Raw genomic sequence first — 15,816 nt, forward strand, 5'->3', positions numbered from 1 at the left:
TCACAGTATTCACACTTCGAAACCACCCCGGAATCTAAAGTTGCCTTGCAGCAAGTTTGTTCCCCTTCAACGTCCTCGTGTCAGCATGACGCCTTTGACGCTCGTGCTTCCACATCGAACACAGCAACACAGCAACATTAGGGCTGCGTCTCAAACCCTTTTAAGCTGCCTACCTAGACTGCATTTTTGGCATTAGGCGCGTGCAGACCTTATTCACAGTAGCGTCATTTAAAAAATAGAAATGATAATAAATTTGATGGGAATGAAACAATGCTGTAAGCCGGGATGGACCGGTTGCGTGTAGTGGACTTTTAAAATGAGGATCCATTTTTTTTTTTTTTTTTTTAAAGTTAAATCCATTCATAAATCTGATATATCACAATATGAAGAAAAAAAAACAAACAATTTAGGACTATTGTTTCTATGTTCATGTATGGTTTTTACTGATTAAAACAGACACATTGGCTACTTGCATATGTATACAACTATCTATTTTTCAAAATACTTCAAGAATGGCTGCTTACATGTATGTAAAATTTACACTCACTGAGCACTTTATTAGGAACACCTGTACACTTATTTATGCTATTATCTAATCAGCCAATCGTGTGGCAGCAGTGCAATGCATAAAATCACAGGCATGGACTCTACAAGATCTCTAAAGGTGTCCTGTAATATCTGGCACCAAGACATTAGCAGCAGATCCTTCAAGTCCTGTAAATTGTGAGGTGGACACGCTGTGGATCAGACTTATTGGTCCAGCACATTCCACAGATGCTCAATCGGATTGAGATCTGGGGAATTTGGAGGCCAGGGCAACATCTTGAACTCTTGATGAAGTTCCTCAAACCATTCCTGAACAATGTGTACAGTGTGGCAGGGCTCATTATCCTGCTGAAAGAGGCTACTGCCATCAGGGAATACCGTTGCCATGAAGGGGTGTACCTGGTCTGCAATGATGTTTAGGTAGGTGGCACGGGTCAAATTGACGTCCACATGAATGGCCAGACCGAGGGTTTTCCAGCAGAACATTGCCAAGAGCATCACACTCCCTCCAATGGCTTGTCTCATTCCAACAGTGCATCCTGGTGCCATGCCTTCCCCAGATAAATGACACACATGTACACGACCATCCACGTGATGTAAAAGAAAACAGGATACATCGGACTAGGCGATATTCTTCCACCTCTCCAAGGTCCAGTTCCGACTCTCACTTGCCCATTGTAGGTACTTTTGACGATGGACAGGAGTCATCATGGGCCCTCTTACCGTCTGTGCCAACGCAGTCCCATACGCAGCAGAGTGAATGCACTGTGTGTTGTGACACATTCCTCCCTTAACCATCATTAAAATGTACTGTAACTTGTGCCACAGAATAGCCTTGTTGCCCTTGCACATTGATGAGCTTTGAGCACCCAACACCCTGTCACCGGTTTGTGGTTTGTACCTTCTCGGACCACTGTTGGTAGGTTCTCACCACCTCTGGCCGGGGTCACTCCACAAGCCATGCTGTTTCACAGTCATCTGGCCATAACAATTTGGCCCTTGTCAAAGTCACTCAGGTCTTTACACCTGCCCATTTCTCCTGCATTCAACACGTTGACTAAGAGAACTGATTGTTCGCTTACCATCTAATCTACCGAGACCTACCAGTCGCTTTGGATAAAACCCTTTGCCAAATTGCTAAATTTAAAATGTAATGTAAATGTAAAACCCAGTGAAGAAACATCTATCGCCCACAGCCTCATTGTCATTCCTGTCAAAAATCAAAGATGTCTCTGTTGTGAATAAGGTCTTTTTGGGTGCCCATACCAAAAATCTACAGTTTTGGCAGACTAGCCGCAAATTTGCAACAATTAGCCACTAATTATTTTCACATGCAAATGAGCTTGTGATTCACCACAAATGTTCGACTGGTGTTTGCAGCTCTTTACCTGTAGTGGTGAACCTGCAGCAAAACTTTGGCAACAATGGACAATTTGCGGCAAGTTTATGGCAAATTTGCCCTGAACAATCGATTTTTGTAAGGCTCGTGAAGCCGCATGTCAGGTTCCCAACACTCTAGTTTAGTCTTTTCTTCAAGGTGTTCTTCCATTAAACCCTGTCGTCTAGGTAGACAGATCACTAGGATTTTGGACACAACCTATGTGATTAGGCAACATGTGAAAAGCGAGTGACAGTGAAAGTTGAAAGAATTTTGGCTCCATCTGGTGGGGTACTGTAATGGTTTAGTGCACTGGCAAATCCTCTGACAGTTTGCAACCATTATATTTGTTCACTATAATGGCAATTTAGTCGAACCTAACCTATTGGACAAGCAGAGTTGGGGAAAAACATGGAACAGGACATTCCTGTCACAGGTGCCAAACAAACCACAAATAACTGGATATTGGATGCATAAATTATTGTGTTGGAGTTGCATTTCTTGTGTTGCCCCGTGTGCGTGAGTGCTTTGGCAGCAGTCATAGTATTACGTGTCATCAAAGGGATAAAGAGATTTCAGGTCTAAGGACAGGACACCCAACAATATGGCCTGCCTCAATCATTCAGCATAAGCCTATTCATCTCTCTCTCTCTCTCTCTCTCTCTCTCTCTCTCTCTCTCTCTCTCTCTCTCTCTCTCATTTCTTCATTGACAAAGGAGGAATTTCATGGAACACTGCATAACATAACATGTTCATGCAAGTGTAAAATAAGAAACACATTTTGGCACTAAAGAGAAACCAAAATAAGGGACCCTCATAATAAGTAAATGTCTAACCAAAATGACCACGTTACATCACAAATCACTTAAAAACTTTATTTTTTGCATGCATTCTGCAATTTCAGCTCACTACTTTTGTCTAGTTAAGCAAAGCAGAAAAAACATCTACAAACAGCATGTGGGGTATTACACAATTTCATAGTATAATTGATTAAAATTGTGCTCCTTCCTTGTACATCTTCAATTTATAAATAATTGTCATGGAAAAAAGTTTTTATATTATTAGATTTTAAGCATTCCGAGAGGTTACTGCTTGGATACACTTAGTACCTTTTTTAACATCATGTAATACATTTTATAGAATAATTATGATTATTTCTGCCCTTTCTGGATGATAAAAAACCAAAGACAGTTGTAGAAATGTCAGCACTCATGTGCACATGTGCACCCATGGAAGATCGTGACTAGATGGTTAACCTTGTTCTGCAAAACTTGTCAGATTCACATTGGCAGATTCCAAATTTAGGATAAAAGTGAGTGCTGCAGTGGGACTGCACATAAACAATGTATGAATGTTGCAAGACTTTTCAGTGAATGAGGGTTTCAATCTAGACACAACCCTCATTATAAACAATTACACAATGTAATTTAGCTAGGGGGTGTGGCTGCCTTTTCTGGGGCCAGAGTTGCATCTCCTGCCTCTGGGTCCATGGTTGGGGTCGTAGCCGATGCATCGCCCACCTGAGCGAACTGGATTATTTTCATCAACTTTTTTTTGGTCTCCAACAATGTCTCCTTCACTCCCTTCTCCAAGATGTAACCCTCTGTCTCGATCTCCAAATTCTCCTGTCCCAGCACACCCTCCATTGCAGTGTGCAGGTACCGCAGACTCATCAGCATGGTCATCTGAGGCCCAAACAAATATACAGGGGAGTGAGTTCAAACTTAATGTAACACTTTACATTAATGTTAATTGTTTTAACGGTGTTCATTAATAATTAATTTACAAATGCATTATACATAATCAATAAGCGGTTGTAACAACGTGCATAAAAGTAGTAATTTCATGCAATACCTGTCAAATAGTGAGCCATTTATCCTCGCATTTGATAAATGCTTAGGAACATTTATTCAACATTAGTTACCTATGAATACCTTAATGTAATTTGGACATGAAGAATTCATAAGGATTTGCCAACATTAGAAACCTATGTACTGTACATAAAATTCCTTATAGTTTATTTTATGATATATTCTGTGAATTAGCATGAAGAAGGAATTTAGCTAACTAGGACTAAGATACTCCTTTTAATCTCACTTAATAGTCTATTTTTGATGCATTGTGATATAAATCATGAATTAGGGCATTTAATTTTTTTTCATTGATATGTATGAATAAGTGTATTAATCATTTATAGCATGTATGTTAAAATGCACACTATTTGGCAAGTATTACATTAAAGCTGCCTGTTTTATGTTGTTATAACTGCATATCAATTATTTTTTATGCATTTATTAATGACTTAGTTATTAATGAACCCCTTTATAAACCCTTAACAAAAGGAACATTAATGTAAAGTGTTATTCATAAAATATTTTCTTAAAATGTTTGCCAAAATAGCTCTTCTTCTTAAAGTTTAATTTAACTGTTTCTGCGCCACTAGCGTCACCTAAGGAAATTGCAAATAAAATCTTTTAAATACACTCCCACCTTCTTCCATTGGTCAACAAGCAGTTAGTCCTGCCCCAACACACACCATTGTTAAGTCAGTGTTGCTATGGGGGGCTGGTCAGGATGCTCAAACAACCAGAGCAAAGTTTTGATTGACTTTCAATCACTTATTTTGATTCAGTTATGAAATTAAGTATTTAAATTACTTTCTTCTCTCCTAAATTACACACACCACCTTTAAAGTTTGACTGTGTGTATCAACAGCTAATAGTAGGCTACTGTAACTGAGATATACTGATAATACTCTATTGATATCATACGTCTCAAATGCAAATCTATTTTTGTTCCATGGTGGTGGCAGAAGAACTGGAGTCGATCTTATTTGTTGACTGTCACAACAGCATATGAGAACAGATTAGTCACACAGTAATGTTACAAAAGCTGTTATAAAAGCTGAGAGCGTGATGTGGTTTTGGGTGCGAGTTATTTTAAATAATGTTAATGAATATTGACACCCCTGTTCACCACTGCACTGCAAGCAGTTCTGGAAGCGTATCAATATTTAGTGTCGAGCGTGTGAATGGCTCGATGTGTTGAGCACATTAGATAATACAATGAGTTATTCAAGGTCAAAGCTTAAAATTATTATGAGCTTATTGGGGGCCCACACAAAACATTCCTCTAATGTTGCTCATTCTATCTTTTTCATCACAGCTATGCATATGATGCAACTGACTCATACAATCACATAGTTGATTATGTGATATTACAGAATCAGATATTACAGCTATATTACAGAAACTTTAAAGATGTTAATATCTGAGATGTCCAGGATATCATTCTTTATTTGTGACAGTTACACAGCATTCTAGAGTTAGGATTTTTCTGTAATACAGCCAATGAATCTTAAGTATAAGTCAAGCTAAGTCACCATTCATGACTGAAACTAACATTCTGCCTAACATTGAGAATGTTAGTTTCAAAAGTATGCCATATGGGTTTGGAACAACATGAAAAAGAGTAAATATGAACTATCTCTTTAATAAATACTAAATATAGAATCTAATTGGACGATAAACATCAGTGATCTGGGCAAAATAGGCCAGTAATGTGAATCTAATGTGAATCTAAGTCGGTGACTGTAATGGGCGTGTAGATTACAACGTAGAATCTAAAGTGAATCTAAGTCTGTGACTGTAATGGGCGTGTAGATTACAACGTAGAATCTAAAGTGAATCTAAGTCAGTGACTGTAATGGGCGTGTAGATTACAACGTAGAATCTAAAGTGAATCTAAGTCAGTGACTGTAATGGGCGTGTAGATTACAACGTAGAATCTAAAGTGAATCTAAGTCAGTGACTGTAATGGGCGTGTAGATTACAACGTAGAATCTAAAGTGAATCTAAGTCAGTGACTGTAATGGGCGTGTAGATTACAACGTAGAATCTAAAGTGAATCTAAGTCAGTGACTGTAATGGGCGTGTAGATTACAACGTAGAATCTAAAGTGAATCTAAGTCAGTGACTGTAATGGGCGTGTAGATTACAACGTAGAATCTAAAGTGAATCTAAGTCTGTGACTGTAATGGGCGTGTAGATTACAACGTAGAATCTAAAGTGAATCTAAGTCAGTGACTGTAATGGGCGTGTAGATTACAACGTAGAATCTAAAGTGAATCTTAGTCTGTGACTGTAATGGGCGTGTAGATTACAACGTAGAATCTAAAGTGAATCTAAGTCTGTGACTGTAATGGGCGTGTAGATTACAACGTAGAATCTAAAGTGAATCTAAGTCAGTGACTGTAATGGGCGTGTAGATTACAACGTAGAATCTAAAGTGAATCTTAGTCTGTGACTGTAATGGGCGTGTAGATTACAACGTAGAATCTAAAGTGAATCTAAGTCTGTGACTGTAATGGGCGTGTAGATTACAACGTAGAATCTAAAGTGAATCTAAGTCAGTGACTGTAATGGGCGTGTAGATTACAACGTAGAATCTAAAGTGAATCTAAGTCAGTGACTGTAATGGGCGTGTAGATTACAACGTAGAATCTAAAGTGAATCTAAGTCAGTGACTGTAATGGGCGTGTAGATTACAACGTAGAATCTAAAGTGAATCTTAGTCAGTGACTGTAATGGCGTGTAGATTACAACGTAGAATCTAAAGTGAATCTAAGTCAGTGACTGTAATGGCCGTGTAGATTACAACGTAGAATCTAAAGTGAATCTAAGTCAGTGACTGTAATGGGCGTGTAGATTACAACGTAGAATCTAAAGTGAATCTAAGTCAGTGACTGTAATGGGCGTGTAGATTACAACGTAGAATCTAAAGTGAATCTAAGTCAGTGACTGTAATGGGCGTGTAGATTACAACGTAGAATCTAAAGTGAATCTAAGTCAGTGACTGTAATGGGCGTGTAGATTACAACGTAGAATCTAAAGTGAATCTAAGTCTGTGACTGTAATGGGCGTGTAGATTACAACGTAGAATCTAAAGTGAATCTAAGTCAGTGACTGTAATGGGCGTGTAGATTACAACGTAGAATCTAAAGTGAATCTAAGTCAGTGACTGTAATGGGCGTGTAGACTACAACGTAGAATCTAAAGTGAATCTAAGTCTGTGACTGTAATGGGCGTGTAGACTACAACGTAGAATCTAAAGTGAATCTAAGTCAGTGACTGTAATGGGCGTGTAGACTACAACGTAGAATCTAAAGTGAATCTAAGTCTGTGACTGTAATGGGCGTGTAGATTACAACGTAGAATCTAAAGTGAATCTAAGTCTGTGACTGTAATGGGCGTGTAGATTACAACGTAGAATCTAAAGTGAATCTAAGTCTGTGACTGTAATGGGCGTGTAGATTACAACGTAGAATCTAAAGTGAATCTAAGTCTGTGACTGTAATGGGCGTGTAGATTACAACGTAGAATCTAAAGTGAATCTAAGTCTGTGACTGTAATGGGCGTGTAGATTACAACGTAGAATCTAAAGTGAATCTAAGTCAGTGACTGTAATGGGCGTGTAGATTACAACGTAGAATCTAAAGTGAATCTAAGTCAGTGACTGTAATGGGCGTGTAGATTACAACGTAGAATCTAAAGTGAATCTAAGTCTGTGACTGTAATGGGCGTGTAGATTACAACGTAGAATCTAAAGTGAATCTAAGTCAGTGACTGTAATGGGCGTGTAGATTACAACGTAGAATCTAAAGTGAATCTAAGTCAGTGACTGTAATGGGCGTGTAGATTACAACGTAGAATCTAAAGTGAATCTAAGTCAGTGACTGTAATGGGCGTGTAGATTACAACGTAGAATCTAAAGTGAATCTAAGTCAGTGACTGTAATGGGCGTGTAGATTACAACGTAGAATCTAAAGTGAATCTAAGTCAGTGACTGTAATGGGCGTGTAGATTACAACGTAGAATCTAAAGTGAATCTAAGTCAGTGACTGTAATGGGCGTGTAGATTACAACGTAGAATCTAAAGTGAATCTAAGTCAGTGACTGTAATGGGCGTGTAGATTACAACGTAGAATCTAAAGTGAATCTAAGTCAGTGACTGTAATGGGCGTGTAGATTACAACGTAGAATCTAAAGTGAATCTTAGTCAGTGACTGTAATGGGCGTGTAGATTACAACGTAGAATCTAAAGTGAATCTTAGTCAGTGACTGTAATGGGCGTGTAGATTACAACGTAGAATCTAAAGTGAATCTAAGTCAGTGACTGTAATGGGCGTGTAGATTACAACGTAGAATCTAAAGTGAATCTAAGTCAGTGACTGTAATGGGCGTGTAGATTACAACGTAGAATCTAAAGTGAATCTAAGTCAGTGACTGTAATGGGCGTGTAGATTACAACGTAGAATCTAAAGTGAATCTTAGTCAGTGACTGTAATGGGCGTGTAGATTACAACGTAGAATCTAAAGTGAATCTAAGTCAGTGACTGTAATGGGCGTGTAGATTACAACGTAGAATCTAAAGTGAATCTAAGTCAGTGACTGTAATGGGCGTGTAGATTACAACGTAGAATCTAAAGTGAATCTTAGTCAGTGACTGTAATGGGCGTGTAGATTACAACGTAGAATCTAAAGTGAATCTAAGTCTGTGACTGTAATGGGCGTGTAGATTACAACGTAGAATCTAAAGTGAATCTAAGTCAGTGACTGTAATGGGCGTGTAGATTACAACGTAGAATCTAAAGTGAATCTAAGTCAGTGACTGTAATGGGCGTGTAGATTACAACGTAGAATCTAAAGTGAATCTAAGTCAGTGACTGTAATGGGCGTGTGGATTACAACGTAGAATCTAAAGTGAATCTAAGTCAGTGACTGTAATGGGCGTGTGGATTACAACGTAGAATCTAAAGTGAATCTAAGTCAGTGACTGTAATGGGCGTGTGGATTACAACGTAGAATCTAAAGTGAATCTAAGTCAGTGACTGTAATGGGCGTGTGGATTACAACGTAGAATCTAAAGTGAATCTAAGTCAGTGACTGTAATGGGCGTGTGGATTACAACGTAGAATCTAAAGTGAATCTAAGTCAGTGACTGTAATGGGCGTGTGGATTACAACGTAGAATCTAAAGTGAATCTAAGTCAGTGACTGTAATGGGCGTGTGGATTACAACGTAGAATCTAAAGTGAATCTAAGTCAGTGACTGTAATGGGCGTGTGGATTACAACGTAGAATCTAAAGTGAATCTAAGTCAGTGACTGTAATGGGCGTGTGGATTACAACGTAGAATCTAAAGTGAATCTAAGTCAGTGACTGTAATGGGCGTGTGGATTACAACGTAGAATCTAAAGTGAATCTAAGTCAGTGACTGTAATGGGCGTGTGGATTACAACGTAGAATCTAAAGTGAATCTAAGTCAGTGACTGTAATGGGCGTGTGGATTACAACGTAGAATCTAAAGTGAATCTAAGTCTGTGACTGTAATGGGCGTGTAGATTACAACGTAGAATCTAAAGTGAATCTAAGTCTGTGACTGTAATGGGCGTGTAGATTACAACGTAGAATCTAAAGTGAATCTAAGTCTGTGACTGTAATGGGCGTGTAGATTACAACGTAGAATCTAAAGTGAATCTAAGTCTGTGACTGTAATGGGCGTGTAGATTACAACGTAGAATCTAAAGTGAATCTAAGTCAGTGACTGTAATGGGCGTGTAGATTACAACGTAGAATCTAAAGTGAATCTTAGTCAGTGACTGTAATGGGCGTGTAGATTACAACGTAGAATCTAAAGTGAATCTAAGTCTGTGACTGTAATGGGCGTGTAGATTACAACGTAGAATCTAAAGTGAATCTAAGTCAGTGACTGTAATGGGCGTGTAGATTACAACGTAGAATCTAAAGTGAATCTTAGTCAGTGACTGTAATGGGCGTGTAGATTACAACGTAGAATCTAAAGTGAATCTAAGTCAGTGACTGTAATGGGCGTGTAGATTACAACGTAGAATCTAAAGTGAATCTAAGTCAGTGACTGTAATGGGCGTGTAGATTACAACGTAGAATCTAAAGTGAATCTAAGTCAGTGACTGTAATGGGCGTGTAGATTACAACGTAGAATCTAAAGTGAATCTAAGTCAGTGACTGTAATGGGCGTGTAGATTACAACGTAGAATCTAAAGTGAATCTAAGTCAGTGACTGTAATGGGCGTGTAGATTACAACGTAGAATCTAAAGTGAATCTTAGTCAGTGACTGTAATGGGCGTGTAGATTACAACGTAGAATCTAAAGTGAATCTAAGTCTGTGACTGTAATGGGCGTGTAGATTACAACGTAGAATCTAAAGTGAATCTAAGTCAGTGACTGTAATGGGCGTGTAGATTACAACGTAGAATCTAAAGTGAATCTAAGTCAGTGACTGTAATGGGCGTGTAGATTACAACGTAGAATCTAAAGTGAATCTAAGTCAGTGACTGTAATGGGCGTGTAGATTACAACGTAGAATCTAAAGTGAATCTAAGTCAGTGACTGTAATGGGCGTGTAGATTACAACGTAGAATCTAAAGTGAATCTAAGTCAGTGACTGTAATGGGCGTGTAGATTACAACGTAGAATCTAAAGTGAATCTAAGTCAGTGACTGTAATGGGCGTGTAGATTACAACGTAGAATCTAAAGTGAATCTAAGTCAGTGACTGTAATGGGCGTGTGGATTACAACGTAGAATCTAAAGTGAATCTAAGTCAGTGACTGTAATGGGCGTGTGGATTACAACGTAGAATCTAAAGTGAATCTAAGTCAGTGACTGTAATGGGCGTGTGGATTACAACGTAGAATCTAAAGTGAATCTAAGTCAGTGACTGTAATGGGCGTGTGGATTACAACGTAGAATCTAAAGTGAATCTAAGTCAGTGACTGTAATGGGCGTGTGGATTACAACGTAGAATCTAAAGTGAATCTAAGTCAGTGACTGTAATGGGCGTGTAGATTACAACGTAGAATCTAAAGTGAATCTAAGTCTGTGACTGTAATGGGCGTGTGGATTACAACGTAGAATCTAAAGTGAATCTAAGTCAGTGACTGTAATGGGCGTGTGGATTACAACGTAGAATCTAAAGTGAATCTAAGTCTGTGACTGTAATGGGCGTGTAGATTACAACGTAGAATCTAAAGTGAATCTAAGTCTGTGACTGTAATGGGCGTGTAGATTACAACGTAGAATCTAAAGTGAATCTAAGTCTGTGACTGTAATGGGCGTGTAGATTACAACGTAGAATCTAAAGTGAATCTAAGTCAGTGACTGTAATGGGCGTGTAGATTACAACGTAGAATCTAAAGTGAATCTAAGTCAGTGACTGTAATGGGCGTGTAGATTACAACGTAGAATCTAAAGTGAATCTAAGTCAGTGACTGTAATGGGCGTGTAGATTACAACGTAGAATCTAAAGTGAATCTAAGTCTGTGAAGACTGCAATGGTCCCACTTTATATTATGTGGCCTTAACTACTATTTATTAACATAAAATACATTCAAGACTGTGTATTTACAGTGTAAAGGGTAAAGTTAACAGTGTAACAACAAATGTAATTAAATGCAAGTAAATGTACTTTAAATGTAATTACAATTCAACAACATGTATGTAAATAATAAGTACATTGTATCAAATGGTTAAGTACATAGTAGTCTAATATACAGTGGGTCCACAGTAATGCCCATATGGAAGACTAGTATCTAGTATCTAGTAATCTAGTATGGAATCTAAGTCTGTAATGACTGTAATAACAATATAGATGACAATATAGACTCTGTCTGTAGTGTCTGTAATGACTATATATATATATATATATATATATATATATATATATATATATATATATATATATACATATATATATATATATATACATATACATATATATATATATATATATATATATATATATATATATATATATATATGACAATGTGTAATCCAATTTTGAATCTGAGTCTTTAACGACTGTGTAGAGATGACAATATATAATATAATATAGAATCTAAGTCTGTAATGACTGTAATGACCATATAGATGACAATATAGATATAGAATGTAATTGGACAATAAAAAACCCTATAATGATCTTTTATTCATTCTTTCATGGATGGTTTAACACTGACACCTACCTGAAGAAAGAAAACAGACAGAACACCAGGGCCAATGGTGTTCATTAAACCCATGTAGTAGCTGACCAGAGCCTGGCGGCAGCCTCGGTTGTGAAGGTTCAGCTCCTCAGTCTGATATTCGTAGTTGTAATGGGCAGCATTGTCCAAGAGGCTGTACTGGATGCAGGGCCGGGGGGAGGCTGGGTTACAGCAGCTGAATGGAACGCCATCCACCAGATAACGGCCGTCCACATTGCTCCTCACACGACTGTATCGGAAAAGTAGAATAGACAGAAAAAGCCATAGACTAAATGTATATATTTAGGATTAAGATTATATACTATGGAATTATGTCCATAAATGCCATAGTTTTGTTGCACCATTGATTGATTTCTGTGTTTTACTCTTCTTTTCTTTTTGTTGTTTTGCAATGACTTTCCGATCAACTCACCAGCTCCATGCACACACGCAAAATGTTATTTGTGAGTATTGGGGGTTGACCTTTCGGTTCATCTTATGTTGGCATGTGACCTTTGACTTCCTATTTTGTACCATGACATTGTGAGTTTTTATTAACCTTGAAAGTAAAGGCTTTGGTAAGTTGTCCTTTTGTTATTTGAATAACTTGTTAATTCATTTACATTAAAATGTACATTTATTAATTTAGCAGACTTTCCTCACCATTCATTTATTCAATCAGTGGTTATTAAAAACAGCATTTTGAAAAACCACTTACAGTTTATCTTTGATATGTCACCTAAAGCATATAGTACAGATCTTTGTTTTGTTTTGTTTTTACTCACTCTTTCACTTCTTTGGATGTAAAGTCCAGATAACGGTTGCTGATCCACTGCACCTCAAACCAGTCCCTGTAGTTGGTATTGCCACAGCACTGGAACTCAATCTGTAAATGGTCAATAGTCTCCTTCTGGAAGCAACGGCCTGGTGTGTCTGTGTCCTGTAGCGATACAGTGTTTACAGTAACATCAGATACAGTAACTACTACAAGGTAAAAAGTGTTTGTGTTTGTTCAGGTAACATAAATATGTGCTTCATCCTGTAATGTCTAAATTAACTGTCAAAACAAGTCAAAAATACTAATAAATCAGACTAAATTAACCTGACAAATTAGGTCATATCAAGTAGAAATATATCCATGAGGTAACAATTGAGGATTCAATTAGAGATTTGACAGTGATATCAAAGGACTTAAAATTGAAGAACTTCAAATCCCAAATCCTTTTTATTTATTTTGTACTGTAATTATAAACTTTATTTTGGGCTTTATGTTGTCCTATGTGTGTTTTGTCAATAATCTAAAATGTGCTTCATGTGGTAACATCTAAATGAACTGTTTTATTTTTACAAATCAAAAATGATTTGATGATTTAATATGACTTAACTCAACTACATTAGGTTACTAAAACGAAAGTAATTTTTAAGGACCAGATCAAATAGAAATATCACCTTAAAGTAGCAACTGCAGGCAACCCATTTTTACAGTGTAAATACAATCTCTTTCACACTGTAGTACTTTGAAATGTCAGATTTTGAAACATTTTTCATGTGTCCCATGAAGTAAATGATGCTTATTATGTATATGTAAAAAGATGATGGCAATAACAGAAAGAGAGACGTCTTTAAAGAATGAGCATTTGTATTTTGATTGTATTTAGATGGTCATGAAACCAAAATGCAAATTGCATCAAACAATGCAATTTATTTATAACTATCTATAACTGACACTTGATGGCTGTTAAATAAGCCCCTCCTAAAATTATATCTGTGCTTCTCTCAAACCTTGTAGAAACGGATGCCATTCTTCAGCCCGATTTTCAGAGACTCCTCCAGGCTGGGCTGCAGGGCATAGCTCAGGATCATGGCGACCATTAGCAGGGAGGTGAAGAATATGGAGACGCAGAAGAATGGAGGAAGAAATGTCTTCCAGCGTGGGAAGCGAGAGGGGTCCAGTGAGTCCTGGCAGACTTTACCAGCAAAGATGTTGATGCCCACTGATGCTAGTCCCACTGCCATCAGCAGATTTGGCACAATGTGGATGTCCATATTGTGCATCACCTGTAGAGTGTAAAAAGGGTGAGCATTTGTTACTCAGTAAACGTCCTCTTTTATAATAGTTAGCAGTTATGTTATATATATATATATATATATATTGAAAAGAAGCACTGTATGTATATATTTTCTTAAATTCTTCCCTCTATACTTGTTGTTACTCAGTTTTTTATTCAAGATTTTGACTGACTCCATTATAGATACTAGCTCAGTTATTGTTGTTCCCATAGAGGACCTTATCTGAGTGCCAATCTACAGGATTATGTGAGATTATTCCTCTTGACAGCACAAAGCTTAGTCCTGTTAGGCTTATATTGACAGTGTAAAGGGTAAATAACTGTTTAATAAACATTGTGCCCTGATTCTGATAACTAACCAATATATAATACAATTTACTAAACTTGGATTAGTAACCATTATAAGTGAGTACATTTAAATAAAAATGATGCCTTCAAAAATAATGAATGCCATTGTCACTGTCCTGCAGATAGTTTTGGTTTTTAGAAATTATCATAAAGAATCTATATTAGAAAATGAGACATTTCACAGTGGCAACACAAGGCATAGAAAGACTCCTTTGCATGACTGCAGTAAGGTATTAATTAACACTGTGCAGACAGTTCAGAGTCAACTGTGTTTGATTTGTTTGTGTACACATTTTTGATTATCCTTTCACAAACCTTTAAGATCCTAATTGACTGTAATGCAATTCATTATGTGTACTTGCCTACTGTCTTACCAAAGCAGGTAGTTTTGGATACATTGGTTCTTTTTCTGTTTAGATGAAACATCTCTACTTAATTTTTACATTTCTAAAATAAAAGTTTTGTTACCTCTGATCTGCGATGTAACTCGGTTTTGAGGAAGACTCCCATTGCAAAGGTGATGGCTCCGGAGAACATAGCTACCCAAGAAAGCAGCCAGACACTCTGGGCCAGACGCACCCTCTTTTGGAAGGGGAACTTTAGTTTCATCAACACCATGCTGCTTAAAAAGGTATTTTAAAATGGGCATTGCAAATTTTTGATTGAAAAGTGAGGTCTGATAGACAGTTCAAAGTATTATACACAGCAGTATCCAGTTCAGCAAACAATTAATAATTCTCAGATAAATTCCCATTAGTCCCCATTATGTCAGGAATGAGCTTGTGAAAACATTTAAAAGATTCCAAATAATGCTAATGCATGGACGTGAAACAAAAACATAGTGCCTTGAAGCTTGATTTAAACTTAAAAATTAGGTCGTTTTCAAGATCATCCAATTTTACATTGAGTAGAAGAAAAAAATATCTTTACCTTCAAAATATTTTGTGTGCCCTTTCTTTTGGACCCTGAAACTTCAGTTTGCTTCCTACAGTTTGGTAGCCATTTTGGCTAGGGCTTAGAAATATGATATAGAGTATTATGTCTTGATATTCATAATCTCCTGTACTTTTGTCTGATCCTATTAGACCAACTCCACCAATGAGAATCCAGGCCAATGTCCTCTAAGCAAACCTGCCCTTGGAGATGCTATACAGAGTGCAAGAAGGAGGGGTTTTACTCAAGGTGTGCTCTGTAATGGACTGTGGAAACAGGTAAAATAGAGAAAAGAGTAGATTAGACAGAATGACTCCCATTTTCACTCCGAAGGCCTGGATGATCAGTGAAAAAGTGAATTATTATTTTGGAACAAAAATACTTTATTAACTTGAAGCAGGACATAAGGAAAATAAAATGTATTTTATTTAATGTAAATGAGAGCTAGAATGTTCAACAGTCAAACTGCATGGTATATCACTG

The 15,816-nt window shown here is 37.3% G+C and overlaps 1 protein-coding gene across 2 annotated transcripts; it reads right to left on the reverse strand.

The window, feature by feature from the left end:
* Nucleotides 1-2,784: 2,784 nt before the first annotated feature.
* On the reverse strand, nt 2,785-15,471 carry LOC127659978 (RDS/peripherin-like protein xRDS35). Of its 2 annotated transcripts, none has more exons than XM_052149997.1 (6): nt 15,331-15,471; nt 14,869-15,019; nt 13,766-14,041; nt 12,769-12,923; nt 11,987-12,233; nt 2,785-3,609 (listed from the first exon to the last, which is right to left on the reverse strand). In XM_052149997.1, exons 2-6 carry the CDS (start codon nt 15,016-15,018, stop codon nt 3,352-3,354), a joined length of 1,086 nt encoding a protein of 361 aa, XP_052005957.1. In that variant the 5' UTR covers nt 15,019; nt 15,331-15,471; the 3' UTR covers nt 2,785-3,351. The 2 variants fall into 2 exon arrangements, with proteins under 2 accessions (XP_052005957.1, XP_052005958.1); XM_052149998.1 differs by having other exon boundaries at nt 14,869-15,022; nt 15,331-15,438.
* Between the last annotated feature and the right edge of the window lie 345 nt (nt 15,472-15,816).

The sequence above is a fragment of the Xyrauchen texanus genome, chromosome 19, assembly GCF_025860055.1.
Source record: "Xyrauchen texanus isolate HMW12.3.18 chromosome 19, RBS_HiC_50CHRs, whole genome shotgun sequence".
In the NCBI taxonomy this organism is placed as follows: Eukaryota; Metazoa; Chordata; class Actinopteri; order Cypriniformes; family Catostomidae; genus Xyrauchen; species Xyrauchen texanus.